At 45.0% G+C, this 20,122-nt stretch overlaps 1 protein-coding gene across 2 annotated transcripts in view; it reads left to right on the forward strand.

The window, feature by feature from the left end:
• LOC116426986 (zinc finger protein castor homolog 1) overlaps positions 1-20,122 on the forward strand; it is a 120,438-nt gene that overhangs the window by 83,952 nt on the left and 16,364 nt on the right. For both annotated transcript variants that reach the window (XM_076373664.1, XM_076373665.1), the window contains exon 6: positions 906-969. In XM_076373664.1, coding sequence (XP_076229779.1) covers positions 906-969 — 64 coding nt within the window. The remainder of the gene's footprint in view (positions 1-905; positions 970-20,122) is intronic.

Consider the following 20,122-nt stretch of genomic DNA (forward strand, 5'->3'; position numbering starts at 1 on the left):
AATTCTTCGCAGGATCGTACCTATGCATTCAACCTTCTCGTCTTTATTCATACCGTTTCGATTCTCAACTTCACATTCCAACACCACTACCCACAAACTACAAACCACTAAACTCAATAAAAGATACATTCATTTTATACAAAATTAGATATAAATCATTCCTTAGACAACAAAGAATTCTAATTACAATCATTAACACTAGAACTACCAGTCAAAACGACTGGTTTTAATTTGTTCGTTCCGCGATTATTGACATCTTAAAATCATTGAATATTCGAAGTGATCTAGGAAATAAATTTCACTTGAATACTATAATAAATGTCTGCAGAAACTGAAAAAAATCTATTGTTACAATTGTTATAGGGATTACATATTAATTATATATAATAGTTTCACTTGAATACTATAATAAATGTCTACAGAAACAGAAAATAATCTATTGTTACAATTGTTATAGGGATTACATATTAATTATATACAATAGTTTCACTTGAATACTATAATAAATGTCTGCAGAAACTGAGAATAATCCATTGTTACAATTTTCATAGAGATTACATATTAATTGTATTAATTGCTTCTAGTGTAAAAATCACTTCTTTCCATCGTCCAATCCACGAATCAATAACCAACGGAATATCTCGCTCGAAACAGTTTCACCGTAGATTTCCGAAAAAACCAGTTGAACCCCGAAGGGCTAGGGGGCGGTTTTCCCGAAAGGTCGCCGCGGGACCCGGATAATTTGGAGGCATTCAGCCTTTTCAACGACACGTGTCGCGAACCTCATAGAATCCGTTGCCCGTCCCCCACGGCTCGCGTGGGCGTCGGCCCCCCTTTTCGTCCCCGTCGCGAGCACGGCCCTGAGCATGCTGGTGCATTGTACATCGTAATGTATTTTCTTTTAGGTACCGCCGACAATAGCGAGCCTGGCGGCGATGAAGGTGGAGGCAGCTGACCCGAAGGTTTCCGGTGAGTTACTATTTCCTCCTCCTTACGGAATTATCGGGATCGTAATTAGATTCAAATCGAGTCGCCGGCGTTCGACGACCCTGAGCAGTCGCGACGCGCTCCCTGGAAGGGAGGGACGAAGTGAAACAAAGAATGATAAAGGGAAAAAATTGGCCGCAGCGTGGGCCGCGACGCGCGCGAGCGAGCGAACGGATCGGCGATCTGGTTCGATCGGATCCGATGCCCGTTGCTTCTTTTCAACTTCTTATGATTTAATTCCCGGGCAGAGCGGCCCCTCTTTTCTCTTTTAGTCACGTCGGCGAGTTTTGGTGGTGGATACCTTGCTTTTCGTGTTGGAATAAATGGGGTACGGTGAGAGAGCCAGTAAGTAGATCGTAGATGTTGGAACGCATAAACTGTCGCGGTATAATTCCCGGAGTACGGCTGCCAGTGTGAACGGTTGATGTAGTTTAGAGAGACTTAATATCTTTCCATTTAACTTTAGGAATACCGCGAATGGATTTTAAAGCGAGCACGGAAATGCCACGTTTAGTCTGGCCGAGTTGTGGGTGGATCATTCAACAGGTGGTTCCAAACTTTCCTGCTCGGACGCGGGAGCATTAATCCACGAGATTAACTCGACCTGCTCCTGTTGAACGTGCAGTATGAAAACTCGATTAATCTCAGTAACGTTCAACTTACCGTATCAATAATCCAGAAACGTTTATTCTTCGTTAAATATAAAACTAATAGTAAATACAACGTACCAGAACGATAACCACTAACAATAAAACAATCCACGATAATCAATTACAGTACGCATCTCAAAACCGTCATCATTAACCCTTAGCACTCCAGGTTATTTTGTAATCTGCAACTGCAACGAATTTTTATAATTCCTAGCGAAAATTACGAATATAACATTTCTTCGGTCTTTTATTTTCCTTCTTAGTACAAAATTTGGTGAAAATCGAATGACTTTAGGGTGGTTTCTTTAACACTATGTTTACGGGCATTTATTGTACAGTTTATTCTATTGTTCCTGGGGAAGTTGATATTCGTTCATTTAGATTTTGGAAATTGTAGATGTAGAAATAGACAGTCAGGATTCATATTCGTGTAATTGGATCAACGAAAGCCGATTAAAACATTTACCAAATAATGTTTATAGAATTCAATCTGCGTCAAATTGACGCGTTCCGGAAACCTAGTGTTAAGATTCATTAAAATATTTAATATTACAACTGGTGCAATACTGGAGCGTACAGAGTTCAAAGGGTTAATAAATTCCCAACGCGACGCGCTCTCCTCCGAAATTATTTAAATCCCTCCAGAATGGTCCCGCATCCCAATTATCAATTCCCACGGTCACGTGACGGCGAATCTGTAAATCTCGTTCGGGACTGTTTCTCTCCCGCTCCGATCCTCTCCGTCCGTCTCTCGCGCTGCACACTCTAGCCTCGTGTTCTGTATTTATTCGATTGAATCGGTGCAGGCTGGTGAAACGCGTGCAACCTGACGAAACGAGAGTCGTGTCCCATGCTTTCAGCGTTTTGTGGCCGGGGGCTCTTCCCCCTTTATTGGAATATCCGCCCACAGCATTATGGGAATTATCAAGGAAATAGGATGAGCGCAAGTGGGTCCCACGAGGGGGCTGAAGGGGGTTTCGCCCGGGCCGCGGACGGATCGGGAAAGAGAGGAAGAACGGGCCGCGTGGAAACGGACGGATTCATGCAGGTCCCCCATACACACCCACCCGCCCCATGGCTCTCTGTCCCATTCAAAAAATATTACGCCACTGATGGAGAAATTGCGCCGCTCTATCGTGACGGGAATCGTCATTCTATAGACTGTCAAATATAGTTAACAATATTAGCTGCGGCCGGCTGTGTATGGTTCTCTCGGACTGTCAATCAAATTTATTTTTACTTTTACTCGGTAGTTCGTTGCCTTCTGTGCCGTGATGGGGACTTTGTCGGCTCGCACGGGGGTGTAGGGAACTATCATTATCGCTATACGATTATACATTTCTGAATCTGTAGTCGTTTCATCTGTGAAATTTAATAGGCACGCTGAATGTTCTTGATTAAGTTTTAAGAACGAAACGAAACGCTCGCGGAATAGAATCGTTTTGTGCCATTGGAGAAATTATTGAATCGATTTGAGTTAAGGTGTCACAAGTGAGCCACGGGTAAATGGAGGAAAAAATTTGTAGAACGAAAGTAGTCGAAGGCATTCTAACGACTCCGGTTGATTTGAATTCGGCCGTAAAAGGCATTCGGTGCCGATCGATCAGTCGGACGATAGCGCGGTTCGAAGTCAGTGACTCGATGGGAATTTCATTAATTACGGGACATCATACAGACACAATCTCTCTGTACCGTTACGTAACGCCATTAATGATCATCAACAAATACACTAATAGAATGCACACCTCACCGTGACCGTTTCTATTAGAAGGATTATTATTCGATCGATGTTTGCCCACTAAAAATACCGATTTATTAACAATTATTACGATCGTAACGCTGACGACAATGAACCAAGTCGCACGCAATGTTTGCTATCTAATAAAATCACTGATCTGGGACAGAGAATGTTTCGAAATGACCAGCGAACGTCTTTCTTCGCAATGATTTAAGAGACACAGCTGCTTTTGTAAAAGATCTTCAAGAAAAATCGACATTTTACTATGCATTTTACTGCAGAATTCAATCGAAATGTTAATAAATACTCTCTTGGGAGTATAAGAAAACAGATATAAAGGAATTTGACTGGTCAACAGCTACGGTAGCGAAAACCAGGGCAGATTCTGGCAGAGCCAAACACACGGTGCTCCCAGTCACACGTTAATCGCGCAGTGACGGAAGACAGCAGCGGCTGGCTGCGATTCGCCCGGTGGATTTTCAGTTGAAAACGAAGAAACGAATCAGCAGTGACAGCGGAAATTACGGTAATCGGTTGACAAAGGACGGCGCAGGGTGGGGGAGGGATAGGAAACGTCAGAGATTGGAGAAAGAGAGAGAGGGACAAGAGTGGGCGGCCTCTCTCGGTGTCTCTGTTATCCAGAGACACATTCCCACAATTTCGGATCGGCCAATCAACGTCTCGCACTCCCGGACGATATTAAGCTCGTCGCGAGATCCGCGCTGAAACGGAATAAAATAAAATTGTGCGTTGCCCGACGACGGCGGCGGTCGTGTGTGCGCGCGGCGACCGTTCGTTCGTTCGTTCGTTCGTCCGTTCGCAGCACGACAATAAAAAAGAAAGAGACGAACCGGGTGAGCAACGCGTTCGCGAGCGAGAAAGAGGGAAAGGGTGAAACCTATCGAGGGAAGAGAGATGAACGGCAGCAGGAGAAAGAGAGAAAGAGAAGAGAGAGAGAGAGAGAGGGCAGCAATCAAAGCTGATTAAGCCCACAACTGGGGAATCTGTGGGGCCAGTGTCTCACGCCAATCTCGCCCAATCAGCCGGTTGGCCGGGGAGATTTAAAAAATAGAATGCCTACTGTCAATTGTCCCATAATTTAAATAAATCGAATAAATGGACAAAGTGGCCAATTAGAGTAGTTGCTGCTTGCTGCTTTAACGCATTATTCTCTCTTTCTCGCGGTGTCTTCGGCTCTCTCCGGTTCCTCCTCCTCCATCACCTCCTCCTCCTCCTCCTCCTCCTCCACCTCCTCCTCCTCCTCGTCGAGATGCTTGGACCGCACGGGGCACCCTCTTTCAAACGTCTCCTTCGAACTTCTTTCTTCTGCATCCTCTGTTTCCCCTACCTCTCTTCGAGTGTCTGATCTTCTACTCCTCCTCCTCCACCTCCTGCTCCTCCTTCTCCTCCGCGCTGTTTTCGCGCTCTGCCCTCTGACTCGACCGCGTTGTTTGACACCGACGTTACCGCCGGCCACCTTGCGTCGAGAGGTGCGCGCGAGAGAGCGCCGTTACGCCACGGATGACTTAACTGTCGGCCAGTACGCACACACTCGCGCCTCCCGCGTCTCTTCTCGCGGCACCGGAGCCTGTAGTTGGCGCTTCCGTCGATTGTAACACCGGACCAATACGTCTAGGCCGTTTCCATTGATTTTCACGGCACCCAGAAGGAATTTTTGGGTCCAGCGATTAGGGAAACGTTCGTTGTATCGAGCAGAAAGTGTTTTGACATAGTTTCGATTTCCAAGCGCGAGGGAGCAATGAAGTTTTATTGAAATTAATTTCTGTGGACGTTGCTCGCTCGTTCGGTTAATTATAAACGTCCCGCGAGATTAGAAACTGGACGTCGGCAGGGAACAGACTTATTTCCATTACGGTAAATCATGAAATTACAACTGGGAAACGACAATTATGGACACGGTCTCGTAAAACGTAATGCAATGTAAGTTTATAGTATCATTGGCTCCGCGGAGCGCAGTAAACTCTCTCGGAATGCCAGTCCTCGGAGATACGTCTTCGAAAACAGGAAATTGCGCGAGCATCCGCGTCGCCCGATAATGTTACGACCGTAACTTACGAACGCGACAGTGTCCACGGCTCGCGAATCGTATTTCCACGTATTATCAAAATTCCTTTCGGCGCAAGCACCAATAATTATGCGAATTTAAGCGGCTCGAATTCTGCGCGTAGGAAGACCGAAAAAAATTTATCGGTAATCGATGACCCCGTCGCGGTCCTCGGGCCGCGATCGTTCAGATCGGCACGGCCGTTCAGCCGCGCGACGGCCCGCCCGAGCCGGGCTTTAACAATTACAAGCAATTTACGACTTTAACAATTACCGTCGACGTACGCGGAGGACCCGACGTCTGCCCGGTTGCTGCACCTGTTCGACATTCATTTACGGCGCGGCCTTAACAGGCTCGTTGATACGGCACGGCCATTAATTCACTTTAAATACAATTTAATTAACAGTCTACGCGGCTCCGTGTCGCATTAATATTCGACGGCCCGCCGAAAATTGTCTATTACGTTCGATTGCCGCGCGATAAACCTTAATTGAACCGCCTCCGGAACCCCCGGCCCTCGCATCTTTACGAGCTTGCAACTTTGCTGCAGCCTTGCTAACATTTCCGAACGCCGCGCCTCGACCGATACCCCGCGTTCAATCTCTATCGCGAAATCCGATAGTAGATCGTATCGATACGAATGATTTATTTCCACGGATAGATTCGATTTTGTAATTGCCATTTGCTGCGCCCGCGAACGGTCAACTGATCTTAATAGATTTCTGGGTGGACAATGCAGTCTAAGCTTCTGTCGTCTCGAATGGAAATAATTAGACTCTCGTTACAGGAAGAAATAGAAAAGATCGTGCTTGCTAATCATAGAAACCATTCAGAAAAACAAGTTTCCTCTTCTTAAAACGCAACAACTTCATCTATCCTTCAAACATCACGTTCCGACATTGAAAGTTACAAACACGTTCCATCCAGAAATTCATTATTCCAGTCGCGATCATCGAGTTCTCGAGGAAATAAGCCTCGAACGTTTCTGGAACACGTCTTCCAATAAAAGAGTAGAAAAGGGGAGTATAATCTCGGCGTTCCAGGCAGAAATCGTATTGGATCCGCAGGGGTAGCAGGGGGAGAGGGTTACCGGCGCGCAGAGAGAGAGAATGGTTCAGTATTAAGCGGCCAATTATGCGAATCTGGGCTCATCTCGGCGAGGCAAGGCCGGTGTAACGCATGTCTCGCAGGTAGATAAGGTATATACCCTCTCGTAGAGGTGGCTGGTACACCTACGTGGGCTGTGGCAGTCTGGCAGAGCCAGTCGGCCAGGCAAATAACAAATAAAGCATAAACGGGAGCTACAATAAATAACTGGTGCACCGCGCGTTCTCTGCATATACTCGCCGAGCCACGGACCCTTCGGGCCTCAGTCCCACTCTTTCTCTCTCTACTCCCCCCTCTCTGTCTCTCTTCTTTCTTCGTCTATAGGTTCTTCCGCCCCCACCATCGGGCCCCCCTTTAAGGGTCCATATATATGTCATAACGCGGACGCGAAGGGAGCCGGGCTTTGAGAAAAATCGTTCCTGACTTATGCGGTTGCCGTGAAAACGGATTTGGTGGATCGGCTTTTATGTTTGCTCGACTTTTTTTATACACCCTGCGGCCCGGTCGACCATTTTTTTCGGGAATCGGAGGATCCTCGCCACCACGGCGAATCCTCTTTCCTCTTCTTCTCTTCCTCTTTCTTCCTTTCTCTCTCTCTCTCTCTTTCTCCCTCTCTCTTTCTCTTTTTACTCGTGTTTTATTCTTTCGTCGGGCGTGCTTGATTCGGGTTTGTGGAAGGATTTCGACTTCCTCTGGCGATGCTTTTCGGTGAGATGCCGTTCGGACCGCGAGAAAGTAAATAAAAGGGAATCGATTCTGTTCGCGATCCTGTTTGATGCCCGGCGCAATTGAATCTGCAATAAAAACTCCTGGCAATCCGACGGTTAAGAAGATCGGCGGATATAAAATAATCAGCGTAGGGGTATAAACATCGATTAACGTAACCGAGAGGTCGAGTTAATGATTCACTCGGAACTCGAGCGATTCTTCTCTCTGTTTTCCGACACTTTGGAACATTCGGATTCGAAGGTAGATCCTATCGGAATTTATAACGTTGTTTCGCTGGTGAATAGAGTATCGTTTAATTCATTGGTGCATCGAGGAATTGCATCGCTGCGAGCGGCAAGGAAAGATGCTCGGATCGAATCCCGAAGACAAAGCAGGGGTGAGTTTCACGCGCGAAATAATTATTGGCGAGGATCGGAGCGAAGGTATAGACGCACGGTGCCAGGCCTGGGGAGAGCGAATTTCACGGTTGATTAAAAAACGTTTTAAAGGGGATTGGAGCGGAGGAACGGTCGCGGCCGATGGTGGCTTAAGTTCCTCGAATTAACTGCTAAATAAATATTTGACAGCCGGATCGCCGATTCGTCGTCGCGGCTTTCCTTCTCGCCTCGCTTTCTCGCCGCGGCTCTCCGCATAATTGGTTACAGATGCATTATTCTCCAGCCGGGCTCGTTCCGCGGCCCCATGCATAAACATTAAACTCTTACGACATGCACCGTCCTTCTCTTTTTCTCGCCCCGGGCCTCGCGCCGATTGTGTTTCTAATTTCGCCAATATCCCCAAGCCATTCCACGCTGATTGAAAATCCCGTAATTATTTCGGAAACCCGGCCGCTACCATTTCGAGCTTGCCGTTTAATTTCGTTAGCAACCCGCGTCTTTCGCAATTCAACTTCCCGATGACTCATCCCGGCGCTCCTGTGTTTTCGAAATCGAAGGGTGCAAGGGAATTTTAATCCAATAATCACCTCACCTCCTACTGTACTACAAAAACATTCTACAAGTTTTTAATGAAACATCTACATTTCGCATCGTTAACTCAATCTTTCTACATACAATACAAATTCATATCAAAACCAATATCAAAATTCCAAGGAATTTCCCAGAAGACGTCCAAATCTCTCAAACCTCAACATCCGAAATCTGAATGCATCTCTTCCATCCGAATCATTCGATCCTGCAAGGGATGAAGGAACAAAAGAAGCTAGTCAGCTACAGTGAATTCGTCCTCAGAATCAAGACAATGCAAGTTCCCAGCCGGTCCACGTAAAAACCCGGCCGAAAGCCGGGGGCGATACGAAATTTTATTATTTATATTTGAAATTTATTATCGCCCGGAGCCGGTGGCCGGTGTCTAGCCGCCCCCCCCGTCCCCCGCGGCCCCCGTGTATTCTTTCCGTGGCGTTTCGGCGGCCTGTCCCTCTCCCACCTCCTCGCCTATTCGGTCGGTTCTCGCGCCGTCGCGCCGTCTCGTCGTCGCCGGTCTAATTTATCGTTCCTCAACTTTTTATTAATTTCTTACCGCTCGCGGAATCGCGATCGCATTAAAAGGGAACGGTCCGCAGGCCGTCCAGCGGTCACCGAAATGCATCGGTACACAGACGGAATGCCGTCCCTAATTTTTCGCTCTTCTCCGCCCCATCCCCCTCCGCGGCGAATCCAGCTTCGTGGTCCTCCGTTGGTTTTGCCACGCGGCGCCCGCCGAGGATCCTCTTGCCCGGGCATCGATGCTATCGGCACCCGCCAGAAGAAACGCATTTTTCCGCAAACTGCCGCGCTGCTGGCGCCCCCCCAGCTTCGCTCTCCGCCTCCCCCTATATATTCGTTCTGGTCAGTCGTTCCCCGCGGTAAAAAGAGAGCGGGTTGAAAATTCCGCACGTCGACCGAACGATTTTTCACTTGCTGGCGACCGAGCTTAACGATCCGAAGGCCCTTTTGGCGGAACGAGGGGAATGTCGGCTCGGAAAATTTTCGAGTGATTTCGGTGATCCTCGTGGAAGATTGTGAAATATCTAAGAGTTTAACGTAGGAAGTTAACGTTGCTTTACTTCTCTCGTAAACCTGTAAACGCAAGAAATGCGTGATCTTTATTAGAATAATCTAGGAAAATTAGAATATTCTTAGCAATACTGAATCATCTGTCTCTCCCTTTCGCAGGCAACCATAGATCCGAAGGTTAGAATCTACAAATGAAATTTTGATAAAAGTATTAGACGGTGTCCCCGATATTTCTCAATCCCCGCTGACTGAACCCGTCGAATCCGGGGGGTGAGCGCGAAGACGGATCGATTAGTTAATCGGCGCCGCGATAAAGTCGTATTCTTGGCGGTCGAAAAATCGCGAAACGTCCGCCAGGAAAAAACGGGGCCGGGCCTCGTGAAAGAGAACCCGTGCTGAACGGTGTGAAGAAGCGCGTGACGCGAGAAATACGCTCGATTAAGAAAGAGGGTTGCCGTGGCGCGGGACGGGGCGCGGTGAGGATTTTTCTCGCGCCCCCCTCGTGTTTCGATCTAAGGCAACGGATGGATTCCTGAGTGTTTCGAGGACGGCATGCGATTGCCAATCGTTTGTTTCCCGATACAAAGGCGATCGGGGCCAATCGCGCGGCCAACAAACACTGCGATGGCATTCGATGGTCCGTTTCGCAATTCCCTTTTTCGAACTCGCCACTTTTATTGCCAGATATTCTAGCCCCCGTTACAAGCGTTACCGACCCACCCCCTCACCCCGTTGTCCCCCTTTCCATTCTGCCGAAGCTGGCCCGGTCTCGCGTTAATTATAGCAGAGAGAACGGAGGGAAAAAAAATAAAACGACGTTCCTTCTTCGTCGCGCCCATGGCTGCGATTCTGTCGTCCTTTCTTTGGGAAACTCGATCGACGTCGACCGACGCGGCTATGATAGATCGCTGTCGAGAGGATCGACGATCAATGGGTACAAGGAATACGTGGTAGCTTGAAATTGAACCTCCGTTGAAAGTTTAATTACACTTTTGTCGCTTAGTCTGCTTTGAGAAGTTTCTATGACAATGAGGAGAACTGTACTTAGCTCAGGTTATGGATAAACTTGATTTAACCCTTTGCACTCGAAAGTTTCTCACTTGAAATGTTCAATACTCTAACTAGATGTAGACGAGATTCTTCCAAATGAATTTATTAAGAAATCCCATATGAATTAGGGAACTAAAGCTATTTTATTTGAATATTTCACGTATTGATGCACTATACAAAGGTTAATGGTAAATAAAGTTTATAATTTTGCTGTATCAAATCATCTGGCGACTGGGGGTAGCCTCTCGAGCGCAAAGGGTTAATATTCGAGAAGAGGAATAAGCAGACTGTTGCAGTTTTTAGGTTGAAAAACACAGCATCCCTTTAGTCATTAACCCTTCGCACTTTGATTTGATGCAGTGAAACTATAAAACTTAATATTTAATATTGAACTGTATATAATACATTGGTGTGTGAAATATTCGGGTAAATAGCTTTGTTTCACAATTTACTTGTGATTTCTCGTTGAGTTAATTTCAAAAAATATCTTCTTTGTCTAGTTAGAAAATGTTAAGTATTCCTAACGAAATACTGCCGAGTGCAAAGGGTTAATATCCCCATTCCGACGCAAAATCCTGTCCCAGTCGAGCAAAACAGACCGGAATCTATACTGCTGAAGGTCAACCGCGGATCGAGACCTCGATTCCGCGTCATGAGCCCGCCATCGGAACAATCAACCACTCGCCACTCGTGATTCGAGGCCCAGCTGACGGGAAGGGGTTGAAAACGCGCAAGCTTTGTCCGCGTTTCGCTCGTAGCCGAGGAATATTCCTCCTCTCTTTCGCCGATTCTGGAATCCGGCGCCCGAAACGGAAAGGGGAAGAAGACCATCGAGCACTCTGCATTCTTCCTCCCGTTCCCAACGCGGCGTTCCCCCTCTTTTTCCCTGACGTGGATTCGACGGGTCTTGCGGGGCTGGACCCGCGGGGAAAAAAGGGCCCCGGCTAATTAATAGAGCCGGATTGAGGAGGCCCGAGCGAGGATCGACGACGCTCGGAGGCCCCTGTACGAAAAATAAAATGCGCCCCCTTCGAGTAAATTAACGGGCCGAGGAGCGAGAGAGAGAGGTGAACAGGGAGCAGAAGCGAAGAGGAAGAGGGAACTGCCGCGAGCTAATTAATAGAGCAGCCAGGTGGAGCGAGGAGGAACGAGAAAAGAAGTCGAGAAACCGAGGGAGAGAGAATGGAAAGAATGAAAGGAGGAAGAGGCGAAAGCGAGAGAGAGAGAGAGAGAGAGAGAGGGTGAGAGAGAAAGAGAGTGATATCGCTCGGTCTCTCTCATTTTCGCCCTTTTTTGCGTGGATCCGAGAGGATCGCGCCGCGCGGTCCTCTCCAGTCCGATGGTCTTGTTTCCGTGGCCGCGTTCGCCCGCTGGCTCGCCTTTTATGAATCGATTCGATTTATATTCCCGCGCGTATAAATATTTAAGTATGCAATTAAACGGCCCCGGGACGCGGCGCAACGCGCGCGCCGGGGATGCGTCGGCAAAACGAGAAACGCGACCGTAATGATACGTCTGTCGATATACAACGGCTGCCAGCGGAAATCTCGCGGCTCCGCTTTCTGGGGCTACTTCCACGGCGACGACGCGAACAGGAGAGAGATAAGGAGTATGGGGAACGGGGGCAGGGTGTTTAAGAGAAACAGCGAGGGGGTTGGTTTCCACCGTCTGGCCGCCTTCTCGGTATTTTTATCGTCGAGGGAGGCGTGCACCGGGGCGATTCCGAACGGCTTCAGGAAATTCCGGTTAACTGTACGAGCCCGGCGGAGTTATCGATTAATTAATTTCGTTATGCATTGATAATGAATTCTAATCGCGGAGTGGAAACGACCCGGCCCCGCCTTTTATCTGTCTATCCGAGTGTCCGACACTAAGCCGTCTGACAGTTAATTGCGATTTTAAAGTAATTTTTAATTGAACGGTAATAGACATTCCGCTGAGAACCGTCCGACGTTTTTAATCCCCCCCCCCCCGTGTCCTTCGGGTTTTCTTTTGGCGCGGAATTCGGTACTCGGGAAATACGCGGGATCGCGGGATTAGCGTTCCGTATTGTTGGCAGATCGTTCCGATGGATTTTTGTGTTTCTTTTTTTTTTATTTTTATATTTGAGAGAGGTATAAACGTTGGATTTATGTGCCGAGGCGATTACTAGTTGATTGGATCTTCGCGTGGAATTTTTGTTGGGCGAACGTGAACGATGATGAAACTTACTGTTTTATATTTTAAATGTACCATTTATGTTACCATTATTCGATCGTCGGAGGAAGTTTTGTTGTATGACTCGGTCGGGTGTACTAAGATTTCAGAGTCAAGCGATCGGGATTTTTTTTCTCGTCGAAGGTAATGGAGACTCGTCGAAGCCACTCGACGTTTTTTTTCTGCGGTTTACCATTTTTTTCCCTTTCCCGTTCGAGGGAGATCGGAGTTAAATACACCGAGCGGTTCACAGGCGATCTAGGTGGATTCGTTTGAAAGGGCGATTTGTCAAACACTTTAACAGCTGCCGCACGCCGACAGCATTATGGAGCGAGCGAGAGAGAGCGAGAGAGAGAGAGAGAGAGAGAGTGAGAGAGAGAAAGGAGAGAGTGTATTATCGATTTTCACCAAGTAATTCAGACGCCATGCTCGTCCAGCCACGCGGAAAGCGCTTAATCCGAAACCCTTCGAACAGTTTTGCACACGTTAAACCGCATGAAACGTGATGTCCCCCGCGGCCGGCTGGTTCTCCGGGGAACACCTACGGGTTTCGGGATTTTAATTTGCAATTTCGAACGAAAACTCGCCACCTGTTCCGTTAACTACCGTTTTCGCTGCTGAAGAAACCGAGCAGAAGCTTTAGAAACCAATCTCTGTATCGTTGGTGGTGATATCTTCGTAAATAAGAAATTTGGGGAAACATTTTAGTTAATCCTTTGCACTCGGATGTTTCTTACTAGAAATATTTAACATTTCTTTACGAAGCGAAGACGATGTTCTTTGAGACTAATTCGAAGAGAAATCACCAGTACATTGAGGAACAAAGCTGTTTTATTCCAATGTTTCACGTATCGAGGTATTAAACAAAGTTTAACATTAAATATCACATTCTATAGTTTTACTGTGTCAAATCAAGTGGTAACTGAGAGTCACCTCTCGAGTGCAAAGGATTAATAGCGAAGTACCATTTCTATGGAAGGTATAATTAGAGATAACTTGATCTTAAAATCAGGTTTACCGACATTTTTATATACCTATCTCAATAAACTTAAACGACATAATATACACAATGTTCTTATAAATGGCACTATGAGATCTATGGATAAAAGTCAGTACAAGTGACAGAAAATGTAAACAGTTTCTGTAATTTCTCAGGAAGTTAGAAATGGGTGAAAATGACCAGCTCGGTAAATCTAGTGTTGAATAATTGAATTATTAAATAAACGCCACTGTTAAGTCACCGTTTCGTATGGTTTTTCTCGCTTGAAATCGAGCGCGTCGGTAAAAAACTAGTTCAATTTTTCAAGGATACTTCGACGAAGCGAATTGAATTTCTCATGGCACCGGCAACGTGTTCTTACCGGGTTAACAACGAAAGAAACGGCCCACCACGAGAGCGAGACCATGAATAAAGAACCGCGACGGCCCGGTATAATGTAGAAAATGGTCCCGCCGGTTCGGACTCGAACGCGCATTTTGTGATCGCCCCGCGGCCCCTTTTCCACTCGTTTCGCGATTATATTCTCGGAATAGTCAACCGGATGCCGGCCGACAGCCAGCTCGCGGATATTCCGTATATTTCTGGCGACCCTTTTTCCGACGAAAAAGATGAAGGCGATCCAGAAATCCCGCGTTGAAAAATCGCCACCGAAAACAGCTGGAAAAGCGAACGAGAAGAAAGACACTCCCGTTTCCCTTTCGCTTGCCACGTTAATAAGCCAAGTTCACTGAATTAATCAAAATTCTACGTCGAATCATTGAAACATCGTATCTTCACGGAAGAATAATTCCAACGCAATGATTTCAAAGCAGAAGAGCAAGGTTCGTTTCGTTAACAGCATAGCAACTGAACACTGCACTTATTAAACATGCACACGTATTTACATTGTATTACAATCCATTTGTCTTGCACATATTTTATAATACTAACAGTCGACAACTCCATAAAACTCCCCTGTCATTCTCAACGTCATTTTCGTCATGCGACCAAAACACATATGTGAACCAAATAAAACGAGTCACCAACTCTTAACCCTTCGCGGACGAATGTTGATATTTTGTGAAGATCAGATGTTCATATTTGCAACACTAAGTCGCAAATGATTTAATTACTAAAACAGCATGAGTACGTAGTTTCCCCTTTCCAATTATCTAAGTAATCGTATAATTTATTTTCATCTACTGATGGTTTTCTATATTTCAAAGAACTTTCAACAGACGAAACCAAATGATTTATCAATCGCTTAATCAATAGAAAAAAAGGAAACTGTGCAGATCTCCAAATGTTCGAGTAATTAACTCACTCGTTTGCTTGGTCTTCCAAATATGAACATTTCAAAATTACTCATTCCTGGTTTTTTCTTTTTACAATTATTAAAAGAATGACAGATATTTCTCGAAGAGATTACTCAAGAAATTGATTTAGTATCACGTATACTGAATCATCAATCAGTTAAAGTCTCGATAAATGCACTCTTGAAGTTGCTATAGAGGAATTTCAAAAAGTGAATTTAACTGCTCGGTAGGTTTAGTGTCAAACACCTATAAACCGACATACGAGTGTTTCAAACGAACTCCGCATCACTTACCTAACTCCCATCTTGCCGCATTTAACTAACCATTACCCCATTCGCAACCCCAATGATTTACTTGCATCCCCCGCGAGCGAATGGAGCGCATTCCTCGAACAGATGAAACCATCTTCCAGCCGATCAGGGAAGAGCTCGGTAAACAGTGGCGGAAAAGGCTCGGTTCCATAACCATCGCGAATTTCCGGTCCAAGGGGCCCGCGTTGTTCTCGGAAGCGACCCCGTAAATCAATTTCCCCGGCCGGTTCAGTAAAATCACAGAGAAAGGAGCGAGAGAGCGTGGCGTCGTGTCGCTAATAAATCGAGCTTTCTTCCCCGGGGTTTATCCCGGCCGTCGTTCCTCCGTCGTTCGCCATAAGTCGCTTAAAGCCGTTGCTCTTCGGCGCTTTAGTAATTCGAGTTAGCTGTTGAGGAGGCTGCTCTCCCTCCCCTCGCCATTTCCCTTCACCCCCGCCCCGACCGACTACTCGCTCCCTCTTTCTCTCTGTCCGTCTTTCTTTTCGTCTCTCCGTCTGCCTCTGTTATTTCGCGCTTGGCGAAAATCGAGAAAAAGGAAGGACGCGCGTCGTCGCACCACGTCGGTGGAAACGACCGACAGAAGAGTGGTGGAGAGAGACCGAGACCAAGACCACGAAGCGCCGATTGTTTTAGCCCTAGGCCAAACTAAAACGGCCGGAGAACTCCGGAGGGTCAGGGCCGTGCGAGAGGGGGGGTTGCAGGGGGCGCGGGAGAAACGCCGACGATCGTAAACCGTTCCCCCAGCCACGCGGAAATTTCGTTTTTGAACGGTGCGCAGCTACGTCTGGGAGCCAATGCACGCGTTGCGAGCGCGGCCTGTCTCAGCGGAACAGGAATTTTCGGGGATTCTCGGGGATATGGTTTACCCTTTGCGCTCGACGATTTTTCTCGTTGATAATAGTGACGGGAACTTGATGGTTTCTTTGCAACAACGTGTTTGACGATAGAGTTGTTGGATAAGTCAAAGTGACTGATTCTTGATTTCATTTTTCTGAGTTTTTCTATTGACGGGAACTTGATGGTTTCTGTGGAACAACGTGTGTGACGATAGAACTGTTGGATAAGTTAAGATGACTGATTCTTGATTTCATTTTTCTGAGTTGTTCAGTTGATGACGGATGATTCTCTGGAAAAGTGTTAGGGAAACTGGTTAAGTAATATACAAACTGAAATGCAAACTGACGTCTCAATAATTGCACTGTTGAGGTTTCTACAGAATAATTTCGAAAGGACAATTTAGCTGCTCGGTAGTTCTAGTGTTAACGATTTCTTGTTTTGCAATTATTGGAAAGGCACAGATACTTGATCTGTGGACGAATTCACGTGTTTCTTTGGTAGATAACTTAAGAAACGACATAATTATACAGAATGATGCTATAAATGAAACTATGAGTGTAATTTTTATATGGAATTGGAAATAGGGCACTCTAACTGCTGGGTAGTGTTAATTAACCCTGTTGGAGTCGACTATTGCTATTTGACTTGAGTTTGATACTTGATATATTTTTAATGAAAATGTTTGCGAAGGTTTAAGTTCGAGGATTGATTAGTAAGATAAATCTAGATTTCCGTTCTTAAATTAGGGTGGTTCACCCTTATTTCACAGAAGACGTTACTATGGTTAACTGCGTTTTTCGTTTTATTATTACTTATTGGCTACAGCCAGCTCGCTCGCGAAACGTTACTTAATCTCTTGTGAAAGATATTGTTCTCAGCTCGATGTCCATTAAAGAAGAATTCTATTTAAGAAATTTAGATTACGCAACGGATCGTAATAGATTTTACTGCCTCATATCTAGCTTTATTTATTTGTGAATTAGCTCGTACCCGTGGGTAAACATTCCTTACAGGAACGGTAGTGTCGTAAGGGCCTCGCAGCCGTAAAACACACGCAGACTCGTTGCGCAATATTTCATAATTCGTCTCTTGGAAAAGTGTAATTCGTCGTTCTGCGGAATCATCGGTTTGGACTTGTGCCCTCTCGAGATTAATCGATTCAATTATAATCCGCCTTCGTCTGGCACCGTCCTATTACCTCTGAATTCATTCACGAAGCCACGAGAAACTCGTGAATCCACGAAAAGCAGATTCCTCGAAGCTGAAATGTCACTGGAAAAACGAATTCCCGACGAGATCCTTGGTTTTGTCGTAATCGACGATTACGGTACTGAGTGAAGTTTCGCGAGAGGTTCGCGGAGAATCGCTGCCGCCGTTTTTCCCCGCGTTTTCTCCGCGCCGCGCGGCTCGCCGTCTTTCTTTCTGCTTGTTCTGGTGAACGCGAAACTGCCGGCGAGCACCGGACGACACGGGCAACGACGTGCCAAATCATGCGAGCGGAATCGGAGAAATTTAAAAAATATTCTAAATTTAATTACCCCCGTCGCGACCCACGGTGTTTCGAAATCGTCCGAGCTGCCAATGGCTGGTTGAAAAATAGCCGATCGACGAACCTCCGCGCCGCTGCGCGCCGAGCCTCTGGCGGGGTGGCATTTGCACCGCCGAAAAAAAGGGGAAAGAAGAGAGAAACGATTCCGCTCGCTCTTCCTCTCGTTCGCCGGTGCTCGAACCTCTTAACCCCATCGACGTCGAATTATTCATCGGCGGTTCTAAAGAAAACCTTCAAAGGGAACGTCGACGGATCCATCGACGGATTCGCGCGACAATTTAAAAACTCGTTCCATCGAGAGGAACACCGCTGGTACTCTTCCTTAATCGTATTTGTCTAATGAATCTTCTCGATCAAAGTATACTACCATGTTTCATCTTTGTTTTACTTCGTAAGTATGTTTAACTCTTTGCGGACGAAGATTCTTTGAAATGAATGAAACCTTCAACGGATGAAGCTAAATTATATATTAATTGTTTAAAGAATAGGAACAACGGAAACTACGTGCTAATCTCTTGCTATCTGAATAATTGAATCATTTGTCTTAGTCTTCCAAATATGAACGTTTCATCTAGCGGAATGTCGACACTCGTCCGCAAAGGGTTAATTTGGATTTTAACCCTTTGAACTCTGTAGGCTCCAATATTGCACCAGTTATAATATTAAATATTTTAATGAATCTTAAAGAAACTACCTTAAAATTATTCGATTTTTACATCCAAATTTTGTACTAAGAAGGAAAATAAAAGATCGAAGAAATATTATATTTCTCATTTTCGCTAGAAATACTATAAAAATTAGTTGTAGTTGCTGATGGACAAAACAACCCAGAGTGCTAAGGGTTAAGACTAAAATTGGAGTTGATAGGTCTTAAGAATAACGGTGAAGATTAACCATAATTTTTTCACTTAAATTTTTGGATTATTTCATATTGCATTTCCAAAAGTTTCTTTGGGCTTTGAAAATTTGGGCCCTGTAAACAAGAACAATAACATTTGAATCATTCCTTTTATTCTCATTATGACTGAGAGTCACATTGTGTTATGATTCGTTATAACCTCGTGGTACGATTAGGGTTAACCCTTTGCACTCTATAGGCTCCTCTCAGTCGCCACTCGATTTGGCGCAGAAAAATTATGGAGTATAATATTTAATGTTAAGTTTCATGTGATGTTGATTAATATGTGAAATATTAAAATAAAACAACCTCTTTCTTCAATTTATATACGATTTTTCGTGAAGCCAGTTTCAAGAAATGTTAATTATATTCCATCGGAAAGTGTTGGGTATTTTTGGTAGAAAACTCTTGGAGTGCAAAAGGGTTAAGAGAGCGTAGGTTGAATAATTTAATAAAATAACAGTAGTTATTCAGCGGTAGGTGAATTACGAATTATTTATGCTCTCAAATAATTAACACATTTCCTAAAAATTGCAATTGAAAAGCTAGAAGCATGTCTGATCCGTCGAGGGTACAGAGAGTCACAGACGAGGCAAAGGTCCTTTCACGGTCGTGCTAAAAAGCGAGCAGAAAGAAAGAGCGGACTGGGCAATGAAGAGGTCAACGAGAGCCCCAATTTCAATTTCTCTTTCCCACGCTGATCCGACGTCGAATCAATTCCCCGACTCCATATTTCACTCAATAACTCAGTCATCGAGACACGTCCATGAATTCAAGCGGTGCTCAATTGAGACGTCTGTCGTTCGTTTCGCGGAAAGCCGATAGCATCCTACGACCAATGGAAATAATAATTTCCTGCTAATCAAATCGAGTAATTTAGAAATCTCAGAAGAATGAAAATTAATCTCCCATATTCTAATAATTGTATAAGGTGGAGTGGGGTAAGTGCACCCCAGTTTTTAGTAAGTTTGACTTACAACCCATATATCTTTAATTTCTTTCATAATACTTTAACATTTATTAAAATCAACGAATACTTGAGTTAATACGCTTTAATTAACATTGACAAAAACGCGAATTGCACTTGTATATTTTAATTTCTTAAGAAAATTGTAAAAAATCCAACTGTGCACTTTCCCCGAAAATCGGGCATGTGCAAAACCAACCATTAAAACCGATTTGTAGTCTTATATCATATGCTACGAGACAAGAGTATAACTATTGATATGTTTGCTATGAAATACTTCTTACCGCATTCAAATATGTTATTTTGTTTTGGAGTAAAGCAAATAAATAAAATAAATAAATAAATACAAAGGAACTAGTGAAATAAAGCCTTAATATAAAAAGATCTAAAATATATTAATAGTAATGGTACAATGTTAAATGTTAAAAAATGATATTTTTGAACAAATGTATTAATAAGAGCCCGTTCATGCACTTACCCCACTCCACCTTACATCAGTATCGATTAAAAGAAAATGGTAACAATTCAACATTGACGGAGAACACATTGTTCAATTTGAAAAACCGATTGTTATTCGAATTCTTATCAGAGAATCAGGAGAAGCATTCTAGGGACCCGAAGGTTCGTACTAATTACACCGGATGAGGATAAAGTCCTTGAAGATCAGAATAGGCCAGGGTTTTCCGGAAAAATGTGACCGGACTAAGGGGTGGATCCCGACCAATCGCGGCTTGAACGTAGACGGAAAC

The sequence above is a fragment of the Nomia melanderi genome, chromosome 14 (assembly GCF_051020985.1).
Source record: "Nomia melanderi isolate GNS246 chromosome 14, iyNomMela1, whole genome shotgun sequence".
Taxonomy (NCBI): Eukaryota; Metazoa; Arthropoda; class Insecta; order Hymenoptera; family Halictidae; genus Nomia; species Nomia melanderi.